At 48.3% G+C, this 25947-nt stretch overlaps 2 protein-coding genes across 4 annotated transcripts in view; one reads left to right on the top strand and one right to left on the bottom strand.

Annotated features, from left to right (window-relative positions):
* noc2l (NOC2-like nucleolar associated transcriptional repressor) overlaps nucleotides 1–12020 on the top strand; it is a 32881-nt gene extending 20861 nt beyond the window's left edge. For both annotated transcript variants that reach the window (XM_088937903.1, XM_088937902.1), the window contains exons 16-19: nucleotides 4105–4218; nucleotides 4978–5113; nucleotides 10889–11053; nucleotides 11600–12020. In XM_088937903.1, coding sequence (XP_088794029.1) covers nucleotides 4105–4218; nucleotides 4978–5113; nucleotides 10889–11053; nucleotides 11600–11742 — 558 coding nt within the window. In that variant the 3' untranslated portion in view covers nucleotides 11743–12020. The remainder of the gene's footprint in view (nucleotides 1–4104; nucleotides 4219–4977; nucleotides 5114–10888; nucleotides 11054–11599) is intronic.
* Nucleotides 12021–12959: 939 nt separating this feature from the next.
* samd11 (sterile alpha motif domain containing 11) overlaps nucleotides 12960–25947 on the bottom strand; it is an 80654-nt gene continuing 67666 nt past the window's right edge. For both annotated transcript variants that reach the window (XM_088937900.1, XM_088937901.1), the window contains exons 8-13: nucleotides 21708–21823; nucleotides 20162–20240; nucleotides 18469–19187; nucleotides 16284–16408; nucleotides 15352–15462; nucleotides 12960–14564 (exon numbers count right to left, since the gene is read on the bottom strand). In XM_088937900.1, the coding sequence (XP_088794026.1) occupies nucleotides 14325–14564; nucleotides 15352–15462; nucleotides 16284–16408; nucleotides 18469–19187; nucleotides 20162–20240; nucleotides 21708–21823 (1390 nt within the window). In that variant the 3' untranslated portion in view covers nucleotides 12960–14324. The remainder of the gene's footprint in view (nucleotides 14565–15351; nucleotides 15463–16283; nucleotides 16409–18468; nucleotides 19188–20161; nucleotides 20241–21707; nucleotides 21824–25947) is intronic.

Raw genomic sequence — 25947 nt, 5'->3', positions numbered from 1 at the left:
GCCAGTCGGCTTATGGTGTGGGGAGCGGGGCAGTTAGGGCTTGGGGTTCCCCTGCGCGAACGGTGCTCGATTAGGCCCCGTTTGAGAACGGAAAGACGAAGGCGGATCTTGAAATGGCACGAATTCCAGACCGCAGTTTAGTGAAATGAAAGCCTGGTTGTTCACGGCCGGGGTTCCGTGGAGCCTAGGATTATCGCCGGCTGGGCCAGATGCCCTGACTGCAGCTGTCAGGTGGTTTTCTCCAACACCCCCACACCTCCCCCCCCCAACCTTGCACCCATCAGTCCGGCCCCCCCTCCCTCCTCCCCCTTTCCAGAAAGTGCTGGCAGGGGATCAGCTGATATTGCTGCGGTTCCCAGACGCTGTAATCAAACGCTGACCACCTGCTTCAGACACCAGTTCCTTGCACTTCATCCCCCTCGGAAACCGTTTCGGACCAGCAGCCTCCTGCTGGGGGAGGCATTTCGAGGTCAGCGTGCCGTGCCGCCTTTGAACCTTGTAATTTGTGGGGGAAAATAAACGGCGGCGGCGTTGTCGGTGTGGTTATTTTTCGATTTCCTTGACTGATTGTCAAGCTTGTTCCACACCCCCACCGCTCTTTGTGTAAGGCTCTTTGTGTGAACGCATCCAGGACCACAACAGTCTCAACACCCAGCGTGTTAGATCTTGAAGTAAGAAACACTTCATGTTCACAGAAAGATAAAGTTGTTCACGCATACAGACACGTATTGCACGTCGCAGGCAGCTCGCGGGCCTGTGAACTCGGAGCACGCGGCTGGGGTAAGACTTGAGTTGCGACAGACATCTTGGCCCCGCTCCTGCGCTCCATCTCAAATTCCCCGTCCCCGAGCCAAATCGCAGGGCTCACGACCAGTTTTTCTCCCTCTCCTCCTCCGTTTCCCGACAAACTCCTCCACCTCACGCTCTCCACATGTCAGAAACAATTACCCTGTCTCCGGGTTTTAATCTGAGACGTTACTTAGATGTTTGTGTTAACCTCCCCACACAAACCCAGCTGCTCAGCAAAACCCGCAGGTTCTGCCGCCCAGCCCTGCATTAATCTTTGCATTTAATCTGGTTGCACAAGAACGGGCAAAACACCCCAGAAAATCGCTGTGGAGGCGTGGTGTGATAACGCCAAGGTTCTGGGTCACAACTCTTCGCTGATATCCTTGTAAATTCACGCACTACGGGCAGACAGGTGCGGTCGCTGTCATTCGAGAAACAGCAGCTGCCCCCGGCCAGTTCCGGTGTTTAAAAACTACTGCATGAAAAATGGGGGGGGGCTCACGACCCTGTGAGAAACGCCGAACTCTTGAACCCGCGTCAAGCCCACTATAAAAAGCCATTGAGAGTAGCCATCGACCGGACCTGGATACAGGCTGCGTACCTCCCAGTTCCTGTCCTTTCTTAATGCAACGAACAAGCGTGAAACTTATTAAAATGACACAAAGATACACGTGTCCCCCTGGGGGGAGAAGGTTTGTCTTTTTGGTAGCACGAGTTCCAGGGAGGAAGGCGAAAAGGGGGTGCCCTATATCAGTGCGTGAACACTGTGAAAGGGAAGAAGACCGACCTGGAGAGACAAGGATATTTGTAAACCTAGCAATAAGATCCGAGGGGGCTGGTGCCGCACTGTCTACGAACAAGGCATGGCACACCTTTCCAGATCTAGATTACATGCAGAAAGCTCCTGCAGCTCCCGTCTTAAAATATTTATTACAATGCTCCTGTCCTAATAGGATCTATTAGGGTCCTAATAGGAGGCTTTAAAAGTCTTCGGGCATTTAGCAATCACAAAAAACGCAGCTACGGACGTTTCCGAGTGTAACTCTGTCCGGACAGGAGCCTGGTGGCTGAGTATCCTCATGGAGCCGGCTGATGACACATCCTCGCTCCACCAGTGCCAGTGTCGGAGCGCAGACGTGTCACAGGGCTCCCGTTCCCCGCAGCTGCAATCCTAGACTTCCTTTATTAAATTTTCATGCATTTCGGCACTACCGCTATCACGGGCGTTCTGCTTGTCATATGCATTTAAAAATAGTTTGTTTTAAAGGCACAGCAATGTCCAGTGTGAGGGTTAAAAAAGCCTGCCCCCTGCTCCCCATTCAAAGCACAGTGCCAGTCTCGCGACCAGATATGTCGGAATATAAATCAAATCTTCCCTGCTTTTTGTAGTGGCAGCTGAAATAATGACCTTTCAAAGCAAAGTGTCAAGGAAGCTAACCGAAGACAGCACAAAAACTAAATATTCCTCCCACATTTCCTCTTTTCAGTCTCGAACGGATATGGTAACAGACTACACATTGTTTTTGTCTTTAGAAGTATTTGAATTCTGCACTGGCATCAGCAACTGCAATGCCTACTGTACAGTTGCCATAGATCTGCAGCCTAGTTTCGTCATAGCCCCAGTTTTTAACGATACCCTGGCGTTTTTCTAGAAATGGCTGGATCATTTAACTCCTCACTGCCAGAAGGGTTGGGTGGGCTAAATGCCCTCCTCTCCTTTTGAACAGGGTAATTGTTTACTTTGAGGAAGATGGCGATGTTCTAATTTAGCCTGCTTAGCGGTAAAGATAAACCGACCCTCCCTCACACCACCCCAACACCTTTGCCATTTCGACGGCAAAAGTGTCAGGACTTGAGAGCGGCAGCCCATCTCGGTGCCAAGCAGAAAGCATCGGGAAGAACGGCAGTGTGTTTGTGTTGAAGCTGGCTGGCTTCTGTTCCTCGCCCTGCGGTGCTGTCTAAGGTGTCTTTCTCAGTAAAACAACCCCCCCCCCCGTTTTCGTTACCCTTATAACCGCACAGCAAATTGTTATAAATAAGTTTAGATAACCGGCGACTGAAGCGGCAATCTATTACCGTCTATTGGATTTGGAGGTCAGATAATCTTATTTGACCCGATCAATACCATCAACGAGGACCTGCAGGGATACTTGGCAATGATCCTCTTTTTTTTTCTCCCTCTCCCTCTCCCTCTCCCTCTCCCTCTCTTCCACAGCATCCCCCCCCCCCTCTTTCTCTCCCCCCTGGTGTTGTTTTTCGGTTTCTCTTAGTGTCGCAGCTGGTTCTAAAGAAACCCGGATTTCCTCGCTCCTCGCTGTTGTTTTTTGGACAGCAGTTGGCAAAAAGAAAATGAGACTTCAGTCATAAGGCAAAGCCTGTAGGAATGAAACGTCATCGATTAAGTTAGATATTCAAGACTGTACACCAACGCGTAAATGAGCTGATCGGTAGGTAGAAAAGGCCAGATTAAAAAAGATTAGGGCTCAGAGGTCAGTGGCATCTTCCGTTGCTGCCCTTGAGTGCACATCTTCCTCTTGCATGATTATATGCAGGAGGATGCATAGCAGCATAGACATGAAAGGGAATATGAGGCAGACTTAAGTGGAAGCAGGAGACCCAGTGGTGTTATTCCGACTGCATCATCGTTCTTCTCCTTAGCACAGATCGGGAAACCATGACGACGTTTAACGAAATTCAGAAAACTGCGAGTCTCTCTAGACAAGGAATCCCAGAGAGCCTGAGCTGTCTGCTCGTCCTCCAAAGACCTGGCCCACCATCTGAGGCTGGAGTTACTTCAGGACTGCTTTAGTGGTCCACAGCTTTGGAAATGCAGCATTTGCAAAACACCATTAAAACTTGACCATGTGCTGTACTCTTTCTGGGCTTGACGGGACTGCTGTTCACAGCGAATTCTGGTGATGAGCAAACGGATTCCAGATACACGTATGGAAAATAACAAGACTCACATCATTTAATGTCCCTAATTGCCTTTTATTCTCTTCATTTGTACTCTGCCTTTATTCTTTTCTTCAATACTTGAAAGTGCTTCTATACAAGTATGATATTTCAGACAAAAACATGCCATTTTTAATCACATTCTTGCATGTTCATCCCCAAATGATTTGGGCTGTCTTGCAAGAGGGCAGACAGATCTAAAAAGGCCCCGGTCTGGATACTGTATTATTTCCTGCTAAAATTCTTTTGTTGAAGGCGCATATTTTTGATCACCAGCCTGAGCATGTTCTTCAATTTTTGATAGGGTTAATATATTTTTAATGACCTGGCTTTAATATTTCCTTCTGTTCGTGGTTGCAGGAGGCATGGGAGAAGCAGATTGTGGAGGAAGGCACCCCCTTGACCAAGTACTACAGTCACTGGAAGAAACTCAGAGAGAAGGAAATTCAATTGGAGATCTCTGGGAAAGAGAGGGTAATTATCATACACAGGGCCTTACTGTATTTCTGGGCTTAAAGGAGAAACTCCTGGAAAAGTGGAAAGTATCTGCTGCAGCAAGCTTTTCTTTCTCTTTGTAATTGTGGTTGCCTGGCCCGGTTTTATGGTTTTATTTTGCCATTGTTTTTATATGTAGTTCTGCTCCAGCTGCAAAATAATGAACTGGTCCTTCCCTAGCTGCAGAGGGACGAGCCAGTCCGCCAGCTGCAGAGGGACGAGCCAGTCCTCCAGCTGCAGAGGGACGAACCGGTTCCCAGCGCATCTTTTAATAGGATGAGAAGAAGTGTGCTTTAAGATGCATATTTTCTTCCAGTAGTTCAAGAAGTAAAAAATTATTACAGAATTACAGCATCCCTGTTGGATTGATTGCAACCGTTTGGAAGGATGTGGCATGTCCCGTTTTCTATAGCCATACTAGATGTTACTAACCTTGTCCATGTTGGTCCTCTTTTCATCTGAACTTAGTAGCACAGAAAGCCAGAGCAACTTTTGATGGAATCACAATCATTTGAGAATTGAGTCTTAAAAATAGACTATTTATGTTGTGTGATTGTTTTATCTGCAGTCACATACAATGAACCAAGATCCGGGACTTAATTTGACGTGTTTACCCTTTGCATATCCTGGGGTTGTTTATTTTACATTTTAGGAAATGAGTAATTAATACCATTTTTCCCAAATGGAAGATCAGTTTGTGTGGGGAAATAAACATTTTTTCTCTCCCTCTCTGTACAGATGGAAGACTTGAACTTGCCCGAGATCAAACGCAAGAAGCTGCACGAAAGAAAAGAGGAAGACAAGAAAGAGTTTAAGGATCTCTTTGAGTCAGACAGCGCTTCTGACGATGAAAGCGTTGGATTCAAAGTCAAAGGTACAAAAATAAAAGAAGTAGAAAACTTTCCTCCTGAAAGTAAGTTTTTAGAAATGTTCTTAGCCGTTTTCAAAGGACTTTACCTGATTATTTATGCCAGACGGGCCTGAAGACACTTTCTTAACCCACCCTCTGTCCAAAATATTAGCCCCACCACCACCAAGGTCACCGAATAACACAGCAGCCCTGGCACCCTTGCCTTCCCCTTGTGGATGAGGGGTAGTGGTGTTTCATTGCGTTGAGCCCTGCAGGGTCCTCTCGGCCTGGAGCCTGTTTCCTCAGTCCTAGCACCTGTTCACTGACACCGGGAGCGATCACTTTCCCTCAGGGGTTCCTAACCATCGTGCATTTTAAAGTTAGGTAAAACATTTCTCTGAGTGCTTTTAGAACTGAGAACAGAAGGCACCTTTTTACACTGAGCGTTGTGAGGCTCAGGAACAAGCTCCTCGACAGAAGCCTGGCATTGTCCCCGCAGCGGCAGTCGGACATTGACACACCAGCTAGAGATAACCAGTGCCGGGGCCTAACAGCAGGAGGGGCCCAGGTGGGGTTCTCAGATTGTGCCTGCTTGTTGTTTTGGGTTTCTGCTGACCCGTCGCTGTCTTGGTGCACCACCACATTATCTGCCCTGTGTTCTGTTCACGGCACGGTGAGGGTCCGAGCTGATGTTCTCCGTTTCCCAGCTCTTGTCCAAACCAAGCCTTTTGCACCACCCATCCCTCCCTGTGGCACTTAGTCTTGTTTGGGGGTGACTGACTTGACTTCAAAGCAACAGCCAGGTGAGCGTGCTTGGCAATGGGCTGCAGCCCCCCGGTTCAGCCACTAGGGGGCTGTCCTCTATTGTTCAGTGTGGAGGCAGAACTTTTCTCAAAGTCTGAATTTGTACTGTGGAGTTCCAGGCACAGCGTAACAGGTTTATACTTAAATGAAATAGGTCTGGGCAGAAATGTAATCAGAATTATATTAGGACCAGCACATTTCAGCCAGAATGAAATTTTCAGTGGGCTTGCATGCATCTGAGACAAGCCGTGCCATTGGGGTTTCTTGTTGGTTGTTTTTTTCAGTCAGGTGGAAGCGGGTCTGGTCGAACGCAACACAGTTGTAGGCTGTTGAGGTTTAGCCGGGCACTGGGTAGCGCAGGGCAGTCAGGCAATCTCCCTTCGTCTGCTTTGTTCTCATGGTGAAGTTAGCAGAGTGCTGGTCACTGAGCTCTGTGTGTCCCATCTTCGTAAAGCTGGTTTGAATGATGCCAGGACTGAGCAGTAAATAGAAAGCTTTTAAGTTTAAAAGAAGAAAGAAGTCTGGCCGCTAGACTCCAGGCTCTGCTGTAACTCGGCTTACGGTGTATGAGGCTTCTGCCCTGCGCTGTGTGTGACGGAGAGAAATGGAGCTGTGGGCGCTGTGTGAGTGAGTGAGTATGCCTTTGTGTGCAGCTGCCAGTTCAGTGGGGCTCTCCAGCCTCTAACCTGTGTTTCGGGATGCCTGTGCCTGTGTAGGTCATGCACGGGGCACAGGCTGTGGCCAACAGCCCCCTCCCAAAAAAACAAGCCCTGCTCCGCTTCTTGCATCTGGTATTCATTCTGTCCCCTCTGACGCTCGGGCAACTGCCTGCGAGAGCCTCTTCTCGCCAGCCCCTCGCTTTCACAGGAAGCTCTTTTCTTTTCTGCAGGCTTGGATCCCGGTGGGGGTTCATAATTCAAAACAGTTGGCTCGGAAAGATCCCCGCGCCCCGCGCCCTGCTCCCGCGGCACACAGAGTAATGGGCCTGCTTCCCCACTCTCTGTGATCCATAACACTCCACGTCTTGGCAACCCACAGAGCCCCAGTTGGTGGTGGGCTGATCAAATAGTTGTCATAGATACAGCAGGGAGAGGAGGTGAAAGTGAGACGGAGAGCAGAGGGAAAGTGAAGGAAGGGAGAGAGGAGGAGCTGTTTCTTCCAACCTCCTGTTTACCAATTAATCCGGCCATCCTGTTTTTTTTGTTTTTATTGCTCTTGTTGTGTTTTTTTTATGTGCGCGTTTCTTTTCTTTTTAAAAAAAAAACGTTTCCTCTCCCGTGCGGGTTCTGGGGGCAGACGTTACTTATCAACCGCTGCCCAGACCCCCGTCTGAACGAGAGCAGGCAAACCGCTGCTTGGAAATGCTTCAGCAGCGCTCTGAAAACAATTAAAGGCTTTCAAGTAGCCAGCTCCTGGTGAGAGCTTTGCGGAACTGGCGTTCTGGGCTCCGCTGTCTGTGAGGGCGGCAGCTAATAATTAAGGGCTCTGCGGTGGTGTGAGGTTAGGGGAGGGGGGGGCGGGGGGGTCGGTGTTGTCTGGCAGGGAGCGGAGCTGAGGCTCTTGCTGGCTGTCTGGACCTGGGAGGTGGGGGCCTGTTTGTGAGTGTGCGGTGAAAGAGCCAGCAGCCTCTTCGATCAGGCCGCCTCGCTTGCAAGAGAACCCCCGCCACCACGTGACACCCCAAATTAATTATGACCGGTTCTGAAAAATGCAAGGAAAAGGGAGATGTTTTTCTTTCCCCCTTTGCTAAAGGTATGAAACACGAAACACGGCGCACACAACTGATGGCAGAGCTAAATAAAAAAAATAAATCGCCTTTTTTCCTGCTTGGTGTGTAATATTGCTCCATGACGCAGGTCGGTCCATCTGTATACAATCTGAACCAGCTCTTAGTGTTTCTTTGAGTTGAGCTTATTTGTGTTTGAATGCTGGGACACGTCATTCGCACCTTGCAGCCTCTCAGTTGTCCTGTGGTTGGGCCGCTGTCGAAACATGGGTCTCCTGAGCAAGAGTTTGTATCGAATTCGAATCGAAGAGCAAAACATCGGAAGACATTCCTTCCACTGCCATACCTGCGTGACATCTGGGGCGAAACAGTCGTGCTTGAAGAAGTAAAGGTGGAAATGACAGAAGCACAGTGTTTTTCTAAGAAAAATGGCCTCTGCTGTTGCTGCAAAGCTCAAATTGAACCACTTAGAAATGGCTTGTAGCTCTGGCATTAATAGTGTCCAGCTGATGTTTTAAAGATAAAACTTGAAAGTGTTTTTTTTGTTTTGTTTCCTTCCTTGAGGCTGTAGCTCTTGAGCTCTTGAAGAGCGTAATTTTAAGAAATCCTTACCCTGGCCTCTAATTATTTCTGTTTTGAAAGTCCGTTCTTAGAGGTTTATCTGCGGATCTCTTGAGTCAAGAGGTTCACATCGTTCTTGTTATTTTAAAGGCATTGTGCAGATTTTCAAAGCCGATCAGAGGACAGTAGTTTAGTCTGTATGGATTGTCTTTTTATTGCTTTATTGGTACTCCCGTAAGATTAGCTGAAAAGGGACAAATTAGGTTTTATTCAGGGTGGTGAATGGGTTTGTGTATTAAAGGTGCCATTTTGTATTTTTATAATTCAGTTTCTGGGCTATATATGGTCAAAGTAAATTTCATTTTCACCCTATAAATCATTTGAGGATGGTAATTGTGAACCTGTGTTTAATCAGGAAATTGATATTTCTGCCATCACTTGATCGAGACCTCTAGAATATTTACATTTACTGTTATTTTGTTGGCAATGTTCTGTTTCTGCTTTGGAACGTGTCGCCTTTATTATTGTACAGTGCGAAGATTGCCTTGTCCTGTTTGCAAACTGCAAACTCTGATGTTGTCTGAATTAGTGAGTGAAAGATATTTTGCTTGGTAGAGATGGGGTTGGCTTTAGCGCTATACAGGTAAGCTTTTCAGCTGAAGCATCTCACATTGGAGAAAATTCCAAGTTTTTAATTTTGAACATTTCTGAGATTTAAGTGATTTTTTTTGTCTCTGCACTCTCAAATTATTAATCGATCTGTGTTCCTCTGGGATGTATTCTCTCTTTTCACACCAGTTATTACTGCTTCTTGTATGACTGGTTCTGTGGGAACTATTGGTCCAAGGTGAGAGTCTCTTCAGTCCTGCAGTTCTATAGATGAGGCGCTGCTGCACAGCCAGTCCAGGATTGCCCAGCTGAGGGGGCACTGGCCAGCTGTGCCTCACAGCTCTGGCCCCTGTGGGCTATACAGAACTGTTTTCCTTCAGCAGTCAGGTGATCAGACAGAGCTTGAGAGCTGAGGAGTAGGTGCTCGGTATCCTTCAGAATGGCGAATTTTAAAGCTCAGTTGTATTTGAGTTTTGGTGGTGATGCCCGTTTTTTAAATTCTTTTCTTCCAAAGGCATGTTAATTGAATGAAGTTCTGCTGTAGTGCCCATACTGATTGTAAGTGTATTATAGACTCTGGTGAAGTCCTGGTCCGATGATAATTCCTTGCAGGGATAAGAACATACAGTACAGGATTCTTCCACCATTTTCTTACACAGCTGAAGAGCAGCACAGGAATTAAATGCTGTTCTTGCCCTCTTCCCGAAAGTCTGTGCAGAGCTGTCTCTGCTCTGGCCAGCGGAGATGTGCACCTTCAACAACACCTCTCAGAGCTGGTTAAACTTTCCTCTTTAACCTGTCAGGAACCTGTCAGTACCAGGAGCCGGCACTCCCGCCTGAGGGGCCGCCCGGCCCGCGCGGAGCCGGAGATAACGAAGGCCTGTCGGCCCTCCCACAGCAGGAGAGAGAGAGAGCAGGCGGGGGCAGAGTTTCGGCATGCCTTTGAACAGCCTCTCTCTTCCTCCTCTGCACGAGTGGTTCTGCTCTCCTCTCCAGCTCCTGGCCAGGCTAGAGAGCCATGGCTGTGGCGCGGGCTGTCTGAGAAAACGGCTTTGTGAGATCAAAAGAGAAGTGAGAAGTGTTGGTTAGGGCTCTTTTTTATTGTTGCTGTTTTGTTCCTTTTATTTCTTGTTTTTTTTTATTGCTTCCCTGTGTGTGTTTGGAGAAGAATCCAAAATTATAAACTTCTGAAGCGTCGTCCCTTTCCCCAGCTAGAAGCAAATTTAATAAATGTGAGGGAAAAGAAACGCTCTTTAACTCGCTGTTGTGTAGCAGCACTGAAGATCAAAGATGTTTGGGCTGAGTCTCCACTGTCAGAGCAGGGCCAGGGCTGTTTCTCTGTAGTTTTCCTATGTGCTCCTCATCTCAGTGTTCAGCAATTAGTTGCTTCATTTCTTGGCATCTCCTCATGCCCGTGTGTTTAGCACTGATCGTTCTTGCTTAAAGTCCCCTTAACCTATAACCTTGACAGGCTGCGAATCTCTGTCGAACATATCAAGGTGCATTACTGCTCGCCAGAAGAGAGCAATAAACAACTAAACAACCGCAGTGGCATCAGAAACACAAGACTCGGAGAGCCGAGTTGTGGCTGGAGCGTAGAGATTGATTTGAGATCGGGGATGAGCAAGCCAGATTGCTCAGGAGCACAGGATGCTCTGGCAGTCCACCTCTGGTTTTAGTTACTTAATTGAGCTAATTGATTAGATCAAGATGTCAAACTAGATGTTTCAAGTCTTAACCAGGTGATAACTGCAGAGTTCCTGCACACACTGCGGGTCTGTGCCCATCCTTGCTCTTGATAGGTTAACAGGTTCTACAAGGCAATGATCCCAGTAGCTGAGTGGACAGGTATCGTAAAATATCTGCATTATAGTTCTCTCAGTGTTTTTTTTTTGCATCCCATTCTTCTTTAGGCTCTGTTGTGTTCTGGTGAGCAGCCAGTCAGAAATGTGTCTCCCATTTTCCGAGCTGCGTGTTCCAAGCTCTGCAATCTATTCTTCATGTTCCAAAGGGAGCATAAAAACCAGCAAATGTAGTGGAGGGCTCACTACCGACCTGGCTTAATCGCCTCTGCTGTCTGCTTGTTTGATTCATGGCAGCCAAGCAGCAGAAGACCGCAGGAGCGAGGGAGGCCTCCGACGACGACGACGACTTCTTGGCCGACCTGTCAGACATGAGCAGCGAGGGTGAGGAAGGTGGAGAGGGAGAGTATGAAGTGGAGGGAGACAGTGATGAAGAAGACGCTTTTGGGGAAGACGATGCAGGTAAGAATGGCCTTAATCCTGTCAGGTTATGGAGCAAAAACTGAAGAAAAGCCTGATTTCAGTACATCATCCCCCATACTTCCTTTTTGTTCAACCTTTCGGCGATTCAGGGTGAAATTTTCTTTTAGTTTATCCATCATGAGTAAACACGTGGTATTCACTGGCAGAAGGATCTTCTGATTTTAATGTTTTTTTTTTCTCTGAACTCCTACAGTTCTCCTTAGAATTGGATTTGCCTCTGTGTCAGAAGGTGCTGTGTGAACAGCAGTATTCAGAAGATTGCTTGCAGCCTTTTGCGAGTTCTTGTTTAATGATTAAAAACCATTCTCTGCTCATTCTGAGAACAGTTTTGTCAGGTATGGCTTCAAAAGCTTCAGGTTCAGCAGCATCTGCGCAGCTTTTCTTTTTTCTGTGCTCTCGTTTGGCGTCTCCACAAGTTTTCACCTCCCCCATCACACAACAGCACTTCAGTTTTCATCCCTGAAGGCCTCCCGATGTTTAGGCCCTGCCTGCGTTTGTTGTTAAACGCGTTCCTGTCTCCTGCAGATGAGGAAGAGGAGAAGAAACGGCCATCCAAGGGGAAGGCAAAGGCCAGGCCCCCGAAGAAGCTGAGCCAGCGCGACCTGGAGGAGCTGGGTCACGGCGACGAAGACATGGTGGAGGACCTGGTGCTGTCAGATGAGGATTAACTGAGATTTCCTTGTCTCAATCTCCGTGAACTGTAGAGCACCTCTGCACAGCAGGTTTGCTGGGGGAGGGGGGGGGGGAGTTCCTGTGCTACATTCACACCTCCAGCTCTGTAACCAAAACCGCGGGCTTACAGACCTGCGTGCGGTTTTGTATTGTTTCAGGCAACTGCCTCCTGTATTATATTTCCTGATTGCCATTGTTTTTTTTTCTTGCCTATGGTAACTTAAACTTGTATCTTTGCAAATGAACATTTCTTTCATAAAAACACATGAAGAAAGAGGGCAGTTAACGGCTGTGGTTCTGTGTTCGCTAGATGACACTGCTCTCGCTGGCAGCTCCAGGCGTTTAAGTGGTGTCCGCAAAAGCTGAAGTGGTCTAGTCCTGTGAGCCTGGCGCTGCATGATACTTGAAGGGGCTGTGGCGTTTGATATGGCACCTGGTGTCATGAGGGTTCTGAAAGGTGTCAGTTTCATTCTGTCAAAATGTATGGATGTTGTGTAATGAAGCAGGGAGAGCACAGCGATGTGCTGGCTGGTATCAGGCTGGCTGGGAGTGTTGGGTGTTTGTACGACCGCTCGGGGATAGCGGGTGCAGATCTTGACAGGAGCTGTGTGGTTTGCAGTAGCACTCCCTGCTGTGAACGCAACGCTAACACTGCTGCGGCACCATTGCATCGGTGTGATGATAAACTCCTGCGGACTGCGGAAGGAAAGGGCTGCATTTTGAGACGCGTGTTTTTAGCTGCTTGGCATTGGAATTTTGTCCACATAATGTCCCACTATGCCGGTGGTTACCAAACATGTGATCAGCTCCCTTCTTAGGCGGTGTGTGTTCTGCTGTATCTGGGTGAAGAGCTGCTGTCAGAAACCTGCCCTTGTGACGTCAGTCTGAGCTGGACACCAGGGAGCAGCTGCAGTGCAGGTCAGTGTGCAAGACAAGGCCAGGCTACTGTTCTGCACTGAAAGACCGTGTGCTGTGCTCACAAGCCCTGGTCACCCTCTCCCTGGCACTCTTTCTGCTTGGCCTTGGTGAAGCAGGAGTTCAAAATAAAAGTAAAAATGTGACTGTTGTACAGAGAGGCACTAAAAATGCAACACATTCTACTGCACACAGTAGTAGTTTGTTGCATTTTTAATGCTTTGCAGTACTATTGAACACTGGTTTTGGTGACAGGATTTATTTTATGGGCTGTAAAGAAGCAAGTAGGCAAAACATAGGTGGCAAATTTACAGACTGTTTAATTAACATTGTTTACGTTTAAAAAAAATTCCAAAACGAACAACTTAAAAAAAAATTGCATAAAGAGCTTGGTGTATTACCTCTTCCCCGTGACAAGACAAAACGAGGAAGAGCACCATTATTATATTAAAGATTGATCCTCACCATCCACTCTGGGGATGAATACATAATGTATGTCAACCTACAACAAAAAATTTCATAAATATTTTTTGTTTTACTATTTGCTATGAAGCAGCATTTGAGGTGGGGCTTTAATATTACATTATCAAACATAAAATGTAGGAATAAAAAAAAAGTACCACCAAGAGTTAGCAAGTCAGATTTTGTTTTTAAAAAAATCAAAAGAAATACGTGCAACTACACATAACAAAAAAAGTACCACTTATGTAATGTTCAGTTTTTTTTGTTTGTCTGTGTTTTGCACATTACTGTACAAGTAGGTAGGGTGTCTCACCCCACAGTAGTTAACGTTGGCGTGTAAAGACATCTGTCGGGTTAGAGATCCAAAGCTGTGATCCATAGTCTCACTGATCACCTCTGTGATGAGGCACTTCTCGTGTCCCGTCCGCAGGCGAGGGGAAGCAGATCCCAGGGCTGGTGGCTGTCGGGTCAGAGAGGGGGTCACCCCTCCCCCTGTAGAGTCACAGTATTGGCTGGTGCCCTCGTGTTCCCGGACAGCTGACTGCCCTTTTGTTTCTTAAACTGTCCTTTCAGCCAACAACAAGGGCCTGGAGTTCCCAGCCAGCAGCAACCCTGGCCGTACCAATCCACTGTAAACATGGATCATGTCCTTTTTGTAATCTTTGGTATTGATCCTTTGGAATGCATAGTTGCCAAAATTGTGGAACTCCGTTTTTTTTTTTCTTTTGCGGGTGAGCATTGTACTTGATGAAGGGACGAACTGCATTACGAAGCAAAACTTGTTTTGTGTTTTATGTGCCCAAAAATGTTCGGCACAGGCAAGTGCACGGGCCATCCCAGGAAAAGACACGTTTCCTTCAGCTTCTGTCTGCCTGACAGAAGAATTTTTTTGTCATTTTTTTTGGCAGGCTGTTAAAGACCAGCTGTCTGCTCTCTCTCTCTCGCCCGCGCGCGTCCTCCCCACTTCCTGTCTCTGTACTTATCCCAGCACAACCCCTGACTACAGCAGTGTTTGGGTTCTGCAGCCTTTGAGAATTTCTGAAGGTGACAACTTCTTTTCTGTCCAAACAAAAAGGTAACGCGCCCCTGGTCAGGGCTCTGCACAGGCCATTCAGGGTCGGCTCGCTCGGAGGGATGCAGCTGCGCCTCCTGTTGCTCCAGCCCTCCCCCTCCCTCCTCCCTCTCCCCCCCCCCCTTTGTTTTAAGACGGCGGTTTTGTGATGTCGCCGATTCCCGCGGAGGAAGAGTTTCCGTTCTCCTGCTTGGGCGAGATGCGGCTGGCGGGCAGGACGCCGTAGGGGGAGGCGACGCTGCCCGTGGAGGGTGGGCGGATCTCGGAGGCGGGGGGCTCCCGGTCGGGGGGGCGCAGAGCAGGTGGCTGCAGAGGGAAGGGCAGGGGGAAGCTGGTCATGTACAGCACCCTGCCGATGCGCTTGGCGACCTGCGGAGACAACCAGCGGCACACAGTCAGGAGAGCCAACAGGCGGAGCGGCACAGTGCCACTCTCACGTGAAAGGAGAAGGCTGGGTGTCATGTTCAAAAGTGTCCCTTTTGTCTTTATTCCCTTAACCCAGCTGCTCCCTTGTCTTGTTCCTTAATTAAAATAGGCACTCAAGCTAGCAAGCATAGTCTGTCCACTTCAGCAGGAAAACTAAGAGAAACTCAGCTGCCTCATTACAGAAGTTAGTTTTTTTTTCCGGTCCTGCTGAAAAAATTTACATTTTTTTCAGTTCACACTGGATTGTTACAGAAGGCTTTCCTGATGGCTGTTAAGTAAAGCACAGAGCCTTGCCATTGCTACAGCGGGCCCCTATATAATCACAGACATGGTACAGCAGAGTCCCTGATGTCCCGCCACCCCAGTGTTTCTGTAGCTGTTCACCAGTTTAGAAAGAGTTAGTACATTATGATTGTGTTTAGTTCAGCGGGTGATTAAACTGGGTAAATTTAATTCAGAAATGATTTTGAAAAAAAAATCTTAGTTCCTCTGCGGCACACAAATGATTCTTGGTTTGCTTAACAGATCATTAACCTTACAAGGATAGGGGTTCCCCTTTGCCAGAACCAGGCGATGTAGCTGTGCACCTAACTATTTAACTATGACATTCCGGCAGCGACCCCCAGACGTTTTAGAGGAGTTGGCGTGAGCTCAGGTCTGCAGTGCTGTCCAGACCAGAGAGTGCGTGCGAGTCCAGCTCTGGTGGGTCTCGCGGGTCGGCGAGCGGTACCTGGGAGCGGATCTTCAGTGCAGGGCCCAGCTTCAGGCCCATGTTGTTCAACAGGTGCTCTTCTGTCAGGAGGGGCAGGGTCTCACCATCGATGGCCTGCTCCCTGAAGACCTGTATGGGCAAAGGCAGGCTTGCGTCACTCCGCTGGCTGGAGCACAGGCTACTTGTTCACTTTCTGCCCCTCATTACAAGAAGCCACCGGAACACGAGGGGAAGCAAAGGTGTGAAGGGCCATTTCACCATTGTCAACCACACCATTACTATGTCACTCAGCAATAGCTGTTTTATGTCCATTCCGCTATTGCATTTGTCTATAGACCCTGATGGTTTACTCATTAAAATTCACAGATGCACATTCATTTACATTCATTGATATGGGGGGGGGGGTGACAGGGACAGGGATCTAAATCCTGCCTCCCTGCCTTAGTTCCTCCCCAGGATTACTCTGTACTGTTGTCAAAATATGTTCTTCAGTTGTGCTGTCAGCTGCCTTATTTATGACTCTCCCACTGAACTTGACTGAACAGCTGTTCTTAATTCCCTGCCATCTTGTGTTAAGTCCTGTCACGCATCCCTCCCACAAAATGCAAGCAACAACGAAATAAAATATAAGCTTTAACACTTAAAGCTGCACCTTAAAACCGCGTTGCACTCTGGTTAAAGTTGATCATATTTTGATGTTGCTTGCTTGTCTATTCCTGCTGGTTCTCACATCCCTTCTAAAGGCCACTGGTCTTAAGAGTAAAACAACCGACCCAGAAAGATTAGTAGGATCACTTCTGTAGTTACGCATTTAGCCTACAAAAGAAAAGTAGGGCGTACCAGATACTGCACTGCACTGGCATGCACTGGGACTGTGTCTTGGACAGCTACTGATAGGGTGTGGGATTCTGAGGGGTTTTCCAGAGTTCATCTGTTCCCTGCCTCCTCACCTGTGTGTACTCACTGCAGCCAGACAGGCTGCTGACGAAACTGCAGACGTCATCCACCGTCCACTTGCTGATATCTTCCACAGCTCCAGCCTCCTCCCCATCCAGAAACAGACCTCCCATGGCGCCTGGGGAATGTCAGAGGAAGCATAAATCACTGGGAGCCCACATGGACAGCAGGCCCACGAGCAGAATGTTCTTCCTCTGAACCACACATCTACATTAATGATCCCCTCTATGAGAGAGTTCAGCAGGGGTCAGTTCCTGGGCCTTTTCCTGCGGGAGGTCTCTATGCAGGAAAGTCCCTGCTAATGTGTTTCATATGGCAACTGTGCCACAGCTGCAGGAGACAGTGGAGAGAAGCCAGACCGATGTCTGCCCCTTTAAAAAAAACGAGGTTAACCTGTCCTACTGTAAGTGCTTAAATCTTGTAGATATTTTATATTCTGTTTCTGTGCTAATGTTCCACATGCAGACTTAGTTTTGGTCAACTCAGGCCAGTAGTGGCAGGAGTTAGCATCGGAAAGTTAAATGCACATTTATGATCACAAAGTATATTAGACATGTACAGTACCAACCTTAAACCAACAAGGCCCACTATGATTACAGTTACCACAAGGGTAGGGAATAATCTTAAAACTTTGGAGTTGCAAAATCTTTTTTTCTTTGTAGCCACTTCACTATATTTGAAAATGTTTTTTAAATGTGAATCATCGAAATGATTTTTCCAGTTTCCTTTGGTTGGAAGTCTTACAGCATACTCGAGCAGATTCCTCCTAAGCATGCTCATAAGTGACAGCCTCACAAGAGTAGATGTGTCTGTCATTTTAAACAGAAATCAAGGAGTGCTTCTTCCTCATACCTCTATAAGACGAGACAGAGTCAGTGCAGCTGAGACCCTTGACCCTGGGGGTACAGAGCTCAGAAGTGCACAGAAAGATTAACTCTCACCTCTTAAACAAATCTAAATGTCAGACTCAGAGTTGATCTGTCTTTCAGCCTCAAAGTTAGTTACTTCCTTACTGTCATGAGGCGCCAACAATTCCCTCTTAAGAACTCCATCCAGACTGCTGGATAGGAAACAGTTCTCTCTTGCTCTTTCCAATAGTGTCTTTTTTCAAGCAGTTAAAAAAGGGGGGATCTGCCTTTTTTCTGCTCCAAATGGGCAGCGTGTCTCAGTAATGCAAGTCCAGCCGAGTGGAAAGTGAGCGAGCTGGACGATGAGTAAGGAATGGGGGAGCCTGATCGTGTTTTTTCATTTTTATTTCAAAAGGAAAACACACACTGTCTTCTCTGCCACTGACTCATCCCGTCTGAAGTTAGAAAAACCTCTTTAAAGCATCTCCAATGTGTCAGACTGGACTGAAACGTGGAAAAAGTTAAGCTCTCCCACACTAAAAATGAACACAAATGTTTTGACAGACTGTCATCTGTTGAGAGCATTGGAAGAGGGGACTATTTCTGGCACAGCGTCTTCTGCCAAACCTTTTGTCCATTCGTTCAGCAACACGAGGAGTGTTTATGGTCATGTGTTAGGACAGACCACTTCCCACTTTCTGCTGCACGCTAACTCTGCAAATGAAAATCTGCACTTCTGCTTGTGAAGTTCAATCTATACTGTTCCACTGAGGCTACATCCTTGCAGACAGAACCACTGGTGCACTAAGCAGACACTGCTGCTTTGTGATTTAGAATGAGGTAGCTGTGAAACTGCAGACAGAACTGGTGGCACCCCCTGTCTGAACTGGGACAACTCACATGGTACCTTTGCTTTGGTACCTTAGATGTCAGAAGGGATTATTTCCCCAAATCAATCACTGATGAAGTACAGTTCAATAAACTAGTAAGCTAAATTGTGAATAGCACTGTTTCAAGCGGTGGTGCCAACACTTTTGCCTGTGGGTAAATCTGTATGGAAAATACAGATTCATGTATGCAAAAGGCTCTCCCAAAACCCAGCTCTTCAAAGGCAGTTCTGACTTTTTACTTTTTACCAGTCAAGCACTCGTGGAACTTCAAGAGGCACCCTCTCTGTCACTCGTACCCGTTTTAATTTTTTGCAGGTATGTTCTTGCAAAGCATCCTGACTCTTTCAGGCCACATTTACGAGGATGAAAAGGGCTGCCCTCCCAGAGCCTGGTTTTGGTGCCCCTTTCCCCCCCATGTCTAAGGACGGGTCCAGGCGTACCTGCGTGGAAGTAGGGCCCGGCGGTGTAGGGGAACCCGAAAGGCAGAGGCTGGGGCGGCAGAGGGGGGGCGGCCCCCGGCGGGAGGTATTTGGCTTCGCTCTTGTTGATTCCCGGGGCGAAGGGGTGGTGGCTGGGAGACTCGGGCCCCACGGACCCGCAGGGGGCGCTCTGCCTGCCGGAGACGTCGCTCGGCTCCTTCCCGCTGTCGCAGGGCTTGGCCGCGTCCTTGCCCGGGCCGAGGTCGGAGGTCAGAGGGGTGCCGTCCGGCTTGGGCAGCCCCTCGGCCCGGTCCTCGGCGACCTCGGCGTCGCTCTCCGAGTCCTTCATCTCCTCGTCCTGTCCGTCCGCCGAGCCGTCCCGCGCCCGGCCGTCCCCTAGCGGGTCCTTTGCCTCTGGGGGGCCCTGCGGGTCGCTCCTGTGGTGCCCCCCTTTCCGGGAGCTCTTCCGCGCCCCGGCTTCCTTGGGCGGCGTGCTCCCTGGCGGGCCCTGGTGGCCGAGGGAGAGCAGCGGCGTGCTGCTGTGCCGCAGAACCAGCATGGCGTTGCGGCGGGTGAGCTCCTCGCGCAGCGGGTGCCCCTCGGGGATGTCGTGCAGGCTGCGCAGGGCTGGGTGGTCCGGGGGCAGGCCGGGGTGCAGGGCCAGGGGGTCGGCCATCAGCCTCTGCCGGTGCAGGTTCTCCAGCTCCTTCTGGCGCAGCAGCTCGGCGGACATCTCCAGCCTGCCGGCGACACGGGCACAACGGCGGCGGTGAGAGGCGGCACAGCACCACGCCAGCGGGCACACGCTCTTGCTGACCGTTCGCACGGGGCAGGGCGAGCCCCCCTGGGGGGGTACCCTGCACACCCCCTCCCCAGAATAAACACAACTTACTTCATCTGGGGGACAGCGCAACAGTCACAGTGCGGCTGCTGGCTCGATTACACTAGGGCTCGGTTTAGCACTTCACCCTGGTTCAGTACTGTGAACCTCGGACAGGTGCAGCCGGACGAGAAGAGAGGAGAGCATATGGGGGTTAGGAGCAGCACGATAATCGCCCCCAAAGAAAAATTAACGCGGCCTTTGCCGTGCAGAGGAGGCATTTCTGGAGTGAGTGGCGTCTGAAGGGCTCTGTGCTGCACTGGATCTATACGAGAATTCCCAGAAGCGGTGCCGGGCTCGACCTCTGTGAACCCATCAGAAAGTGTGGAAAAGCCAGATCAGGTGGCGAAGGCAGATAAGAGAGCGAAGGGCTCAGATGTAATTCCCAGACTCTGCTGTAATGTGCCTGGACATGCAGGTCTATCTGATAGCTGCGGGTAGATCAGACAGCAAATTAGGCGTTGATAAAAGGTTACGTATTAATTGTGCAAGTCCTCTGTGAGAGACATCCTGAGAAAATCTCTCTCGGACTGCTTTGTGATTTGCCTCTCTCTCTCTCTCTGTGCTTATAATGAGCAGCCTGCCTGACACCAGCCAGAGGCTGTGCGGATCGGCCAGTGGAGCAGTCAGGGAGAAAAGCCCATACGAACCATTACAAAATGCTTAACATGAGTCAGCTTAGTTTTAGGCTTAGTGTCCCCTGAAATTTTAAATTCAATACCATGTGCATGCCGCAGTTGTTAAGTTCTCCTTATCTGGGAATCCATGGCTATAAATGTTGATGCACCACTATAAAATGTGAGCTTTTTTTTGTGCTGTGAAGTCTCCCCCTACCTCGCAAGGTTCTGTTTCCTCAGCATCTCCTGCTGTCGGGCGAACATCTCTGCCTGTGCTGGCTGCAGAAACCCATAGCCTGTGGATAACAAGATCTGGCATTATTATCTGTCTGCTGCCATTACACAAGGCACTGGGTATAGAGACCTGTCTGGTTGCTGCAAGGCTGTATATAGCACCTCGCAGGACAGCACAGCTCATTCCCAACACACCTTTCAACACCGGAGCTGAGCACTGGCTCACAGGCTTCTGTTCACCCTGGCTCTGTACCAACACGTTCGTGCCTCAGTGTAGAGCCCTAAAGTACTAGTGCCTGTATCCTCATATTTGGCATGATGTTCAAAGAGAACACAGATAAATGTAAGAGTGGCATGTTGACGGCGCAGGAGGTTAAAAGTGAGAATTGACTGCACCTCTTGAGAGCCTTTTCCACCTCTGATCAAAGTGATGGAAAAATCAAACCTCTTTCTGCGAAATACAGCTTCCCGTCCTTCAGATAAAGTAAAAAAAAGTTTCCATTCTGAAACTGTGGGCCTGTCTAAAGACCCCTGCACTCCCCCCGCTCCCCATAATACCACAAATTTCTACACCCCCGACTTTCCTCACTGTAAGTTTCCTGAAAACTACATGGGCAGCAGTTTCTGAAGAACTTGAGAAAGCTGTGGCGCTCCCGGCGATACTTTCGCAATCCGATGTGCGAGGCTGCCGTGGGGGTCGACCACTCAAGTTCTCGGCCGAAAGGCGTTTTTTTTCACAGGCATTTCCAGTGAAGATTCACACACGAGTAATGAGAGGCGTGCGTGCAACTGGTGGTAACGTCGCACACAGGTTTTTGTTCGGAGGAGGAAAGTCTCTCTGCAAGTTCCAGGAGCTCAGTGTCTGCGCCTTAAACCACACCGCACCACAGACCTCGGCCTGATATCTGTTCAGTGGCAGAGCAAACAGTGGGTGAAAGAGGGAAGATCATCTTAACCACTCCATCTGTTATGTGAACAGATCAGTTTTCTGTTGCTCTTGCGTCGTTTTCTTTGTGGACAACATACTGTGTTTTATTTTAATCGCTAAAAAATTTAGATTGGCTGCATCTGTGCTAGAGGTCCCAAGGTCACCTTCTAAGATGTGGTTTTCAGGAAGATCGAGTGCGTTTGTTTTATCTCCAAAAAGACATTCGTGTTTTAATGCATCAGATGTTTAAAACTGTCCTCCAGGATACAGATGTTTCGAAAATGACTGAATCAGATTCAATCATTTGGGGATATTGGGAAGCAAAGGTCTTTTAATTACACTGATGGACCATTTAATATCATTTAGCCCTTTCTTGTATCGTCACCTCATATAATGGCGCCTGTGCGCTTGCATTTGCTCATGATTCTGTTTCCTGAGGATCTCAAGTCTACAGTCCAAAGAGCCACACATTTTGAAATCACCCTTAGGTCAGTGTTATTAATTTATACATTCTACACTCACCATTTGTGCTCCATGACAATCTCAAATAAACCCTTAATTTTTTTACCCCTTTCAAAGTAATAGGAAAAGAGCTCATTACCTGGAGCCTGGCACAGTGCTGAGGGCACGCCCAAGAAAGGGGGCCGCAGGTGGGGTCCCAGTGCTATGTGGGGGGCATTTTGGGGTGACAGCAGGGGGGGTGGGTGAGAGAGATCCCTGTGGAAGAGAGAGACACAGACCACCGTTAATTTCACACATGACATGCAGTATAAAACGGTGAGCTAGTACATGAAGTTCTCCTACAAAGCTGGGAACACAGACAAATTCATATTTATATATTTCTATATATATATACACACACACAAGTGTCCTTACACACAAGTCCAAGTCTTAGATGCTGCATACATGCATATCAAACCAATTGATCTGCTCCTTTTACCGAGATGAAGGTTTCTTCTCCACCATCAGAAGCATCAGAGTAAACCTACAATTTAGTTTTTTTTCATATTCTCCAGCATATCTGCAAATACTACACAGCAATTTCTGTGAGCACGTGACTAGCGTTTTCACAAAGAGAGAAGAGGCAGGGGATTCAGCACGAAGACCGATTTCCAGCGATCAGTCTGCTAGCAGAAGCAAACAAGTACAAATACCCTCTTTCTCAAACTGGGCTAACGAAGGCGGAAACATGCGAACATCGGCACCTCACTGGAAACTTACTAAGTCATCCCTCTCGGACGCTGTGCGGTCGGAGAGCCTGCAATAATATGCAGTACGCGTACATGACACCTATATACAAGTACACACATACGCAGGCTACCTGCGACTGCCTTCTCTAGCCACTCTGTACCCCCAGACCTTTTTAAGACTTCCCTCCTTCTGAGGATCAGCATTCAGGCAGCTATTCTGCACAGGCCTTCCCATCAGTCTTGTCATGTTCTGACCGCTGGCTGTTTGTACTGAGGATTGTTTTGAGACCTCTATCCCCCCCCCCCCCACCTATAATGAGTGCTGAATGCACAATAGGAGCTTGTCATAGTCAGACAGCTGGAAGAATGCTGCTGCCGGGGCTCCGACTGCAAGCTGAAGGGCTTCCTAATTAACACGCTTCTCTCTCTCTCTTCCTCCTCCTCGCTCGCTCTCGCCTGCCCGTTAAGCCTCTGAAAAGGTGGGGTCCTTCCAGCCCTTGAGCAGAGCAGTAATTAAAGTTTTTCTTTTCCTCGGTCCTAAAAGACTGTCTCCTTCTCTGCCCTCCTACACAAATCTGCATTGTGAGGGCACTTGGACAAGAGTGAAGCGAGACTGAATGAATGAAAAAACCCCGGAAATATGTGAATTTATCCTCTGGGGTGGGGGGTGGGGGGGTCATGGTCATTTATAATTGCGTTTGCACCACCTCCCCCTTCTGAAAGCAGTGGCCAGTGGACAAATACTTGCTGAGAGGTGCTAGAAGTGTTGTGGGGAGCTGCGTGTGAATATCCTGTTTCCCTGGACCTATCCTATTCCTTCTCTCCGCGTTCACCGTTTTCCACACCTCGGCACGCAGCGCAACTTCACGGAGACCCTGGGGATCGCTGCCGAGCCCTGCGCTGTTAGTTTCCGCGCAGAACAGCCGAAGAGAGCCGAAGAAAATCGCTTAAGGCTACCGGGGGGGATAAAGGAACTAAATTCTGAAAACCGTATAGGTAGCACGAAGAAAACACAAGCATGATCAAGGAACAAATAATTATCGGGACTCAAAGCTGTTCCCAAATATTAATTTCCCCCCCCCTCCTGCTTCAATCACTTGCTTCTGGGCTAATTGCGTTCCACATGCGGCTGAAGAGGCAGAGGAGAGAGAGGAGGGAAGAAAATCATTGATCGATCCACTGCTGTTGAAATGTTAATGCTAATCGTATAACCGCCCCGCCAGCGCCTTGCACTTCAGTGGCAGCTCCAATTAATCTCGGGGAGCGCAGCTCGTGACCTTCGGCTGGGAGCCGGGGCAGCAGCCAAGCGATGCTTATGTAATTACACTGTGAAGTGTGTAATCACCTGGCCTACTCCCTCAGGCCTCTCAATTAGCCGGGGCCGCGGTCACCAGGGCTGCCAAGCGCCGCACAGCCCCGGACAGCCTGCAGATGAATAACGGTCAATTAAAGCTGCATGACGGAGGCTAGGAGGCGTCCGTTCGATCGTAATTAGCTGTAATCATGGGGAGACGTGCCCGGCAGACGTGCTGTTAGTTTTATAGGAAGCAATTTAGGAATGAGGCAGGAATTAACCATTTGTTTCGCTTCTCGGTGGACTCTGCAGCAGGCAGAAATGAAGCGGAGATTGTGATTTCTGCAGCAGGGTCTATCCCCCCCCCAACTCTTAACTGTTCTTTTCTATTGCAGGCCTATCAGAGCTGTACAGGCTTGCACGCAGATTAGAAATTAAGCAGGCAGTTAAGATATTCATTTCCATACATGCTATACAGTATATCCATAAAACTACACTCAATGCTTCAGAACCTATAGAGATTACAAAGCGAGCAGAAATGCCATTTTTTAGTGTATTAATATGATCCTCAATACCCCCAAGTGGTAGAGTATCGCGTTGAAACAGCCAGGCCCTGGGCGTTAGTCTTAAACAAGTACTTTTGAAAAACAATACAGAGAGACAGAAGGAACGGCAGGTTTCAAACAAAGGTCAGCTCTTTTTCTGTTTTTGATAACAACCAAAAACGCACCTTCAGCGTCAATGTTTCCTTTATCACTTTGTAAAGAGCCGTTCTAACGGCTTGTGTGCTCTTTGTTAACCTTTGAAAACAAACCCGCTCTGCAATGCCTTTGGTATGAACTAACGCCCTCAGTTTTGCAATTCTCTTTATTGAGGGAATACAAAAATACATATTCGCTTGGCTGTTAGTATGACAGAGTAACTCCCTTTCCGTGGTGTTTGTGAGAAAGAACTGGCGGGACTGCGTCTATTAATGTGACTGCGGGATTAAGGCGATGGCTCTACAGGAGCACATTTGCAAAGGAAGCTTATAAAAATGTATGAGTCTCTCTTCCCCAGACCACTTGTCTATTCTAGCTTCTCGCTCGCATGCCAAGCACATTAGGATCTGCCTTGCAGATTGTTCAATGTGATATGCCATTTAGGCCGAGACAAATGGCTTGCAAGGCTTTAGAATTATTGATCCTCATAATGATTTGTTTTTAACAATAAGCGCTAATGGCCTTCAGATAATCAATTATGAAAAATCGATGTAAGGTTGCGCTCTGGCTTGAAAAATGGATGGGGAGCCTCTTCTTTTAACCCTTTTAGCCAGACGTTCAGACAGCGGTGTAATGAGGAACCAAGGCTGCTGTCCTCTCGCAATGTCAGAGAGCAAACGGATGGCGTCTAACTCGGCCACATGGGAGCATTCCGAAAACTCGAAACCTTCTGCAGCTTCCGAGACCATGCTCTAGAGCTCTGCACGGGCCGACGCCAGTAACAGGCTTTTAGAAACTGAACCCCAGGATTTTGAACAGACCTGCATCTGTAACAGGCATGTTAACACTATGCTCTAGATTTCTGCTCAGACGAGTGTCTGTAATGGGTTTTTACTTCATCGTGTACTTGTCAAACTCTTTTTCCAATTCGACTACACTGTCATGGGGATACTGAGAAAGAGGAAAAGGGAGAATAAAAACTTGCAGCTTAGAACATTAAGTTATAAATGGAGTTAATGATGAACACTCCAGTGTTGGAGGGTTTCAAATATCACCACTGATTCCAGAGAGGGGCGGAAGGAGTTTTTTTTCTTAATAACAGGTAAAGACGTTAAGAGCTCAGGAAAGGGTTAAAAAAGGATAAAGAGAGAGACAAGAAAAGAAACCATCCTCCTTCCTCCCCCCACCTCCACCGTATGTAGCCCTGGCTAATACACCACAGTCCTGTGTGGCTAATTATTCTGTACAGCAAACCTGCAGCGGTTCACAGACCAGCCTGATCCCTGCTGAGCTCCCGACAGGAAGCACAAATGGAAATTTAACACCGCCACCCTGGGCGGCCCGGCTTCCTCTCTCCTCACCCATTATTGATACTCGGGCTCGCCGCACTACATAAATAATCGACAGCCAATTACCCACTGCTCCCTGCCGCATGCATTTCGTTTAAAAGCGGCTGAGGGGGCTGGAGGGGCTTGTCCGCTCTGCCCCGAGCTCTGGCGGAGCTCTCCTCCATCACTTGGTCCCGATAAGATGAAACTGAACAGGAATCCAACGTTGTGAAAGCAAATTGGCAAAGCCTATTAACTAGATTGTCGTCTCTCATTTAATTTTATTCCCCACAGTGCATAATCTAAACTTTATTTGTCTTCCAATTCT

The sequence above is a fragment of the Atractosteus spatula genome, chromosome 20, assembly GCF_055471065.1.
Source record: "Atractosteus spatula isolate fAtrSpa1 chromosome 20, fAtrSpa1.hap1, whole genome shotgun sequence".
NCBI classification, from domain to species: domain Eukaryota; kingdom Metazoa; phylum Chordata; class Actinopteri; order Semionotiformes; family Lepisosteidae; genus Atractosteus; species Atractosteus spatula.
The sequence above is the reverse complement of the archived record's forward strand: the minus strand, read 5'-3'. Positions and strand labels throughout refer to the sequence as shown.